Source organism: Arachis hypogaea, chromosome 15, assembly GCF_003086295.3.
Source record: "Arachis hypogaea cultivar Tifrunner chromosome 15, arahy.Tifrunner.gnm2.J5K5, whole genome shotgun sequence".
Lineage (NCBI taxonomy): Eukaryota > Viridiplantae > Streptophyta > Magnoliopsida > Fabales > Fabaceae > Arachis > Arachis hypogaea.
The window spans coordinates 145,945,742-145,954,127 of NC_092050.1; the positions used below are offsets into that span (position 1 = coordinate 145,945,742).

Genomic DNA, 8,386 nt, shown 5'->3' on the forward strand with positions numbered 1-8,386 from the left:
TACATTACACCAAATCTTCGCACAGCAATAATAATATTAATAATAATACACTAATAATTCAAGAATCTCACAGTTCCTTTTTCTATCAGCTATCTTCATAATGATTTTCTATCTCCATTATTATTATGCATGCAAAATGAGGTTGGCATTGTAATCATTCGTATTATATGTATAATTGTCCAGGAAAATTCGTTACACGTCATTTTCTTTCTTGTTTAATTCAATGTATGTGTCAAGCTTAATTATATATGAGAGGTTGTAATTTCAAAAAATTATTTGAAAAGAAGTATATATATATATAGGTAAATTCTACTCTACTCTTCTTATAATAACATGTATATTACCCTCTCTGACATATCATTCTTTAATTGATTGCTATGTTAACTATGATTAAACTATTGATAATTAAATTATAGCCCAAAGTGAGTAATTATATAATTTACTAAAATATTAAAAATTCAGTCTTTGATTCTTCCCCAAATAAGCCTCCCACACAATGAACCCTAATACCCGAGGATAACCGCCTCATTGGGTGCCTCATTCTCTCCGTCTGTCGTGCCATCTCCGTGCTCGAAAGCATCGTCACGGCCGTCGTCACAAGTAGCGCCGCCTTCCTCACGGTATCCTTCCCTCTCATGAAATTGCGTTGCAGAATCTCTTATCCACTCTGCAATAACGACCAAGTGTGATGAACATGAATCAAATGGCTTCTTTAACTTGTTCATTGTCTTCATCCTTCTCAACAAAGCTTCCTCTTCATTCCTCAACACCTCTAAAAAGAACAAGAAGAAGAAGCAACCACGATTTTCTAAGAATGGTGACTCGTTCCTATCTCGATGACAGTTCAGCACTTCTCCGAGCAGCTCAATACACTGTATGCCTATGAAACTTGAATTCCCAGTTCTGCAACTTTCAAAGTTTGCAACTTTACAATTTACTATGTGTGATCAATGTATGGTTTTTCATGCATGCCAATTCAGAATTCACTAGCTTTGTTATCATAATCCCTAGTTTCATGTTTTACTTAGCAATGTTTGTCAAAAATCCTTTCTCTTTTTGCTGGATTGCTTTCTGTGAATTAGTTGATACAGTATTGCATTCTTGTTGTTGATGCCTAGTGTTGTAATCTATGCAGCTTTTTGTTTTCCAGATTTTAGGGTTACTAGGCTTATGTTGGGATTAAAACTCCTTTTTTATTTTAATGGCACCCCAAGAATCACATCGTTATAAGTATGCATATATAGATTTAATTTGTTAAGTATAATGAACCGTTTATAATGTATTTGAAAATTCATGCAGGAATTTATCTTCAAGAGGACTCACTGGACACATAGCAGTTTATATCTCCAAGCTTATTGAGTTAGAGTCCTTGTGAGTGACTCGAATGCAAATTCGTTGAATTTTTGTATGTTTTTTCCTATCCTCCACTTGGATTGTAGTGATTTGAGTTTGTTGTGTTAGGGATTTATCAAATAATAGCTTAATTGGGGAGATACCTGTTTTTCTGGTAGAAAATCTACCATTGCTTAGAGTCCTGTAAGTTTATTTCATACTCTCTGCATTAATATAAATTATTGATTTTGTTGTTACAAAAAAATAAAGAAGCATTTTCTTTTGTAGAAACTTGCAGAATAACAACCCACATGTCTAATTCCAAATGCACTTCTCCAAAAGTCAAGTGAAGGTGTACTATCACTTAGGTATGTATCTTACTCTTATTTAATTTGATACCCTGAATCAGCAATACCTGTTATTTACATAGTTACATGAATTTCTACAATTATGTAGTATCACATATCAATTTCAGCATACTAGAACGTCACGGGTATACTTTTCACATAAAATATTTTACATGTAGCGAATGTACTAAAATGTATTACCTTCCATGTAACTATTATTTTCTTGATTTCATTATTTCTCTTTTATCTTATACACATACATACAACTTTAAATCATGACACATGGAAACTTGAAAGTAAGAACCTTCATAGAGATTACAAACTAAATGTAGTTTTTTACTTTAACTTTATTCTTGTTACTGAATGATGCTAGGTTGGGGCAAAATCCAAATCTATGTGAATCTGGTCCTTGTGACCAACAGACAAAAGATAAAAGCAAGGAAAATAATCCAATTATTTATATATTAGCATCTGTTTCTGCATTTTTGATGCTCCTACTGGTAGTTCTTGCAGCAGTTATCATCATTTACATTAAAAAGAGAAAGCTAAAAGGTAGAAAAAACAATACTTCAAACTACAATTTACAGTCCTCTAAGTACAATTAACCATGACACACATTTTGACCTTAAAATTAGATGATGTCTACATTCATATGGAATCTGGTGATCCTTTGAAATCCAAGCGCCGACAATATTCATTCGATGAAGTTGTTTACATGACCAATAACTTTGAGAGAGTCCTCGGTAGAGGTGAATTTGGAACAGTTTACTATGGCATTATTGATGATATTCCAATAGCTGTCAAGATTCTTTTGCAATCATCAGCACAAGGATATCAGAAATTTCTTGCAGAGGTAAATTTGATAATAAAAATGTTGGTTATCTAATATTTCTTGAATCTCAATACAAAATATTCAATAAGTATAAAAACAAAGGTAAATTCTACTCTACCCTTCCTATAATAACATGTATATTACCCTCTATGACATGTCATCCTTTAATTGGTTGCTATGTTAACTATGGTTAAACTATTGGTAATTAAATTATAGCCCAAAGTGGGTAATTATATAATTTACTAAAATAGTAAAAATTCAATCTTTGATTCTTTCCCAAATTCAGATGACGTAAATGCTTTGATCTCATTGGTTTTTTTGAAGGACTTGCAAGTTGTCCACCAGCAAGTACGAGATTCTGGATATGGAGATTTATTGCCGATGAATCTTTAGCTATTGCTGCTTCAAGTATCCTTCCTCGTTGGAATTACTTTCGTTTTCTCAGATTCTTAGGTCCCCCCCCCCCCACAAAAAAAAAAAAACACCAAAGAAAAGGGAAAAATCATATATGTTTTGTTAACTATGTTATTCTTTGTAAGCAAGAGTAAGAAACAGAGGTTGGTTCCTTGACTAGTCTTACTTGTTCATTCTTTTATCTTATTAGCTCAGGCAATCACTCTATCAACCTATATAGTTGCTCACAACAATGCATTGTTCGCTTTGCTGGTGTCAAATAATTTTGCTCAGATAAAAAATAATGCGTTTAAGCGACACAGCAGGGACAATGTATATGGTTTGGTTTACTTTGGTAAGTTATTGTGCCTACTAGAGTTTATTTTCCTTTGATTTCTGCTTATTTGGTATATTGATGATTAGTTCCTATGCTAAATAGAAAATTATGCAAACCCTTTTAGAATATGATGAATAGAAGTCACTTTTTAAGCAAAATGAAAGTTAGATATGGTATTGAAGTCCATGATTAGTGCATCCCTTTGATTTAAATTCTAATTTTGTTAGGACTTAATGGGTTGCATTGGTTAAACACTAATAACTATTTTATGTATGCGTTTTGATCTTTTAAGGAAATATGATATGAATATGATAAGGGTATTATGGGCAATTAGGAGGTACATTGTTAGTGAGTGAGAATTATAGGAATATGTATGCAAAATGATAATTGATATCATCAAGCATTCATTCATTGCTAAATTCAATGACATGAAAACCATTACATATTCTGAGTTCCTTGAAGACCTCTATAAACAGGTATTTTTATCTGATTTTATGTGCATTTCATCCATGCACTATTATTAGTTGTTTATTCTAATTAAAAAGGCATTAAACAGCTGGTTGTGCATGGTTAATTTGCATATGTTTCAAATCTCTCACGGGGTATCTTGAATTTGAGTGGCTTTATGAGCAATAATACATTGAAAATACCACAGCCTTCCATAATTCAATTTTTAAATTCCTTTTGTGATTATCTGTTGTAAACTTGTAATATATTTTCCTTTACTGCGATATCGAATCCAATATGGTTTTATATGCCTTTTGTATTCCTTTATAGCAATATGGTTCAATCTCTCTAAATAACTTGGTCATTTTTCTTCTCAATTGATTGTGTCCCTTTGATTTCTTTCATTATTGTTTCTTTGATTTATAGTTTAATTCCAGTAAGTTCAGTTTATAAGTGAACACTTTTACCATATTTCACCAAAAAACAAGAAAAGAAAAAGAGAACAAGAATACTTTTACCATATAGAAGGGTTTTTTTTAATATAAATAGGCATTTGCACATGGTGTATCCTGTTGGAAAGCAAGAATATGCTATTTAGTTGACACTTGAAAAAGCCAACTATTACTGCATAAAGAATGATGTATAATTATGCAACTTTAAATAAAATTTTAAATAAAATTCCAAGAGCTGCCGAAATTAGGAGAATTGTAATGTTTTAGTGACTTTCCAAGAAATGAATATGCAAAATTAGTTCTTTTTTTTTCCTTAAGAGATATATATTAGAGCTATGGGGTGCTGTAGGGCATGGCAATTTAAGGTTTCTGCATATTTCAGTGGCAAAATTAAATTATTGAAGGACAAGTCATGTGTGTCTGATCGAGCATGCTATTGGCTAGGTTTTCTTTCTTATTCAGAAAAATGTCAAAACCAAGCACCCTTAGTTGCTGTATGAATCAAAACTAATCACCCTCTGTAGGTGTATATCATTGACTTTGGTATTGCTAAGAAATACAGGGACATTTCTACACAGCAGCATATTCCTTACAGGTCTCCTTTTTTTACAATCATTCTTACTTTTTATTTATTTTATTTGATTTTATGTACCATGGTTAGAAGGTTCAACATGAAATTATTTTGGAACTCAACCCGGACTCTTCGTTACTTGTAGATGCACAAACTGGGATATCGGGACTAGGACTTGATGTTTTCACTTGATCAGTATAATCCGATTTAGCTGCTGAGGTTGGTGTTGTTCCACCACCAATGTTCCTATCTTTTTCCATCTTCTGTTGATTTTTCACACTATCATGTCTTTTGCGCTGATCACAAACCAAACATCACCTTCTATTACAAAAGCATAAAAATAACATAGTTTATAAATCCAAAACACAATATGCCAAATCAGCATACAACAAATATCTAGACATAGTTATAGTATGAGATACCTTAGTAAGGATGTCAAGATGGCTGCTGATATTCTTTTCTGTATCATCATCTACCGTCTCCTTTGGGATTCTACCAGGAAGATTAGGACAACTTTTGTTGTAGTGTCCTGTCACACCGCAGTTTGAGCACCTTCTCTGTTGCTTAAATTTTGAGTTTTTCTTGGGGGCTTCCTTACTCTTCACTACCAATAGGTCAACAACGTAGTCATCGTCTAAGTTACCATTGCGTGGATTTTCACCTCGCTTTTGGAGTTTTGTAATTGTGTTGACAACAACATTTATTGCTTCGACAAAATCACTTGAGTTCTTACATGCAACATCCATCAACCTAGAACACTCAGCACCCAACACACCCAAACGACACTTTAGTACCTTATCAGAATCACTTGGATCATCGACGTTTGACTTCATGAAGTCACTCTTGGCATTCTTCGTCCAACGCTTGCACACTAAGCGTTCTGGAATAACTTCAACATGTTGGTGCTTTAGGCAGGCGAATATGTGCATGCAGGGAATTCCGCTATTTTCGAACCACAGACACTCGCAACGAAGCATCCCCCCAACTCTGTCAAACTCAACGACATGATCAATATCTGGCAATCCAAAACTGTTACACTTGAAGTATAGTTTTCCACCATCCTGAATTACCAACTCTATATTCATTGCACAAGCACCCTCAATTTCCTTCCTGACCTCCCGGAACATGTTACGAGTGAAATTCTTTGCAGCAAAATCTTCAAGTGTCGGCAAAGAAGTCACAAGTACTGGATCGGTATATTTACTATTGAACTCTGCGACTCTTTCATTGTTCCTGTAATGGCTAACCACGGTCTCCATGTTATTGATAAATTCAAGAAGGATATCTTTCTTTCTCACATATGCTTTTATTAGAGAGTTAATCCCTTCACACTGGGATGTTATCCTGATTCGCCCAAAAAATTGGTCCCTCAAATATGCAAGAGCCCGTAGATTCCTCAACTCATAGGTTTGGATGACCCAAGAGTTGCTTGATAAGTTATACCTGGCCACCATGTCTTCCCACATGACCTGAAACTCTTCAACACTCACATTGGCATAAATCAATTTCTTGAAGTCATTTAGAAATCCACTGTTCTTAACCTTCTCGCATGCATTCCTATGTAAGTGCCATGCACATAGTCGATGTGTTGCATAAGGAAAGACCTGTTTAATTGCTTTTCTCATTGAAAGATCTCCGTCGGTGACAACTGCCGTAGGGTGTTTACTCCCCATTGCTTCCAAAAAAGTTTCCAAGAGCCACTTGTATGAACCAATATCCTCATTAACAAGAAGACCACAACCAAATACGACGGTCTGCCCATGATGATTGCTACCAGAAAATATCACAAGTGGTTTATTGTAGACATTTCTATTGTAAGTCGAATCAAATGTCAAGACATCCCCAAAGCACTTATAATCAATACGGCTAGTCCCATCAGCCCATAACAAATTTTCTAATCGATTCTCATTACTTAATGTGTACTTGCCAAAGAAATAAGAATCATACCCAGCTTTACCTCTCAGGTAGCTTATTGCAGCATTTGCATCACCACCCTTCACCTTTTCCTTCCTATGTTGAGTAATGAGGTTGTACATATCTTTTTGGTTGAATGACAAGTTCGCATATCCACCTTTTTGAGCAGCCAAGTATCCCAAGATGTGACAGGTCCTGATGCCTATGTCGTGCAAATTCTTTGCCTGAGCTTTATCCGAGACACTGAATGTGCGATACTCAGGCATCATGCTAACGTCGAGTGGAGCAACTAATTCATGAGAGTGCTCTTCGTAGAACGAAACAACCTTCCATTTCTGAATTTTTGTATCTAATATTGCACGAATTCTTGCCTGGCAACAACTTCGAGTTAGGGGTCGGTGGTCCCTGATTCTTTCGTCCTTTTCAACCTCTTCCTTTCTTGAGCCCACCCGATTGCAACCAATTTGGCGCATAATTACGGAACCATCGCTATCGCGTCTGACTTCATCCAACCTCACAGCGAAATCGTGTATCATTGCATAAGTCTTGTAGAATCAATAAACAGCTTCCTCATCTGTAAACTAAAGTTGCATGATATTTTCTCGTGACAGCTCTGCTATTCTCTTATCTTAAGGTCTATCTTCATCAGCCTCTGAATCGTCGTCTAAAAAGTCTAAATCGTCTCCTCTTAGGAACTCCTCATCGGAGTCTATTCCAAAAAAATCGCTATCCGACGGCTCCATCTCCCAAAAACGAACATACACCTACAATTTATAAAAAAACAAACACATCACCACACAATTAATATTTCACAGATATGTAGACTACAAAAATTACCACTAATTCACATAAAATACAGCAATACCTTTAAAGAACTAAAAAATTTTAATACAATCCATCCAATTGTATTTATTTTTATGTCCCTCATTTGGTTGACTAGATTCTTTGTATCTTAAAGACCTAAGCAGAACAACATATATTTGGATTATTTTTTTTAAAAAAAATGAGCATCAATGATTTCATCACTTTAGAATTTCATTTGTGATGGTCTGTACGAAGTAGAAATGACATTCTTACCAAAATTGAGGTGGCTGCGGTGGTTGGAGTGGCTGCGGGCTGCGGGCGACGGGGCTGGGTCAATGGGTGTGTAGAGCTTGACTTGCTTTTTTCTTTCAATTTCAGAGAGGAATGGGGCTGAGGTGCATTGAGTTTCTGTAAAATGATAAAAAAAAAATATAACTTTACTTTTTTAATGCTTATAGAAATTATATATTCATCCCTCTTATAAAAATATTTAATTATAAAATTGTCCTACTTTAGTTAAGATATTAACTCTTATTGGGTTAAATTAACTCAAATTAAAACTAAACATCCATAATAATTAGCATTAAATCATATCCAGATTCAACAAGTATAGCATTTAGTTCGGTCACTACAAGTAACTACATTATCCCATAATACATCACTAACCAATGATAAACTGTTATTTAGAATATCCAATAATTATGTGCATTTATTTCATCCAAGCCTATATAAATCAGACTTCAGTTCCCTCCTTTGTTCTTTCCTAGTATAAACAATTCGATCGAGTCCTCAATAAATCTATGTTCTACACCTTTCAAATAAGAGACAATAGAGTATCAATTTAAGACGCATCCATGTCCCAGGTTTTTCTCACCTTTCTTTATCTTTAATAGCATTTCTTTTCTCAGTAAGAGCATAAGTAAAACTACATTAAATACAATAAATCAGAGGAATAAA

At 34.4% G+C, this 8,386-nt stretch overlaps 1 protein-coding gene and 1 long non-coding RNA gene across 2 annotated transcripts; one reads left to right on the forward strand and one right to left on the reverse strand.

Moving 5' to 3' along the window:
• The first annotated feature begins 1,292 nt into the window (after positions 1-1,292).
• LOC140179554 (uncharacterized) lies at positions 1,293-2,448 on the forward strand. The gene is made up of 5 exons (XR_011873073.1): positions 1,293-1,371; positions 1,462-1,536; positions 1,621-1,700; positions 2,053-2,231; positions 2,315-2,448. It is a non-coding gene; the product is annotated as an uncharacterized lncRNA (long non-coding RNA).
• A 2,358-nt stretch (positions 2,449-4,806) lies between these two features.
• Positions 4,807-7,161, reverse strand: LOC112749187 (protein FAR1-RELATED SEQUENCE 5-like). Its single transcript, XM_025797447.1, has 2 exons — positions 5,134-7,161; positions 4,807-5,007 (listed from the first exon to the last, which is right to left on the reverse strand). The coding sequence occupies exons 1-2, from the start codon at positions 7,159-7,161 to the stop codon at positions 4,807-4,809; spliced, it is 2,229 nt and encodes a 742-aa protein (XP_025653232.1).
• Between the last annotated feature and the right edge of the window lie 1,225 nt (positions 7,162-8,386).

Excerpts from the sequence above, each read along its gene's own strand:
- LOC112749187 (XM_025797447.1), bottom strand. The coding sequence starts at position 7,161 with ATGATACACGATTTCGCTGTGAGGTTGGATGAAGTCAGACGCGATAGC. Across the intron at positions 5,008-5,133 it reads ATCTTGACATCCTTACTAAG|CGCAAAAGACATGATAGTGT; the intron begins GTATCTCATACT and ends GTTTGTGATCAG.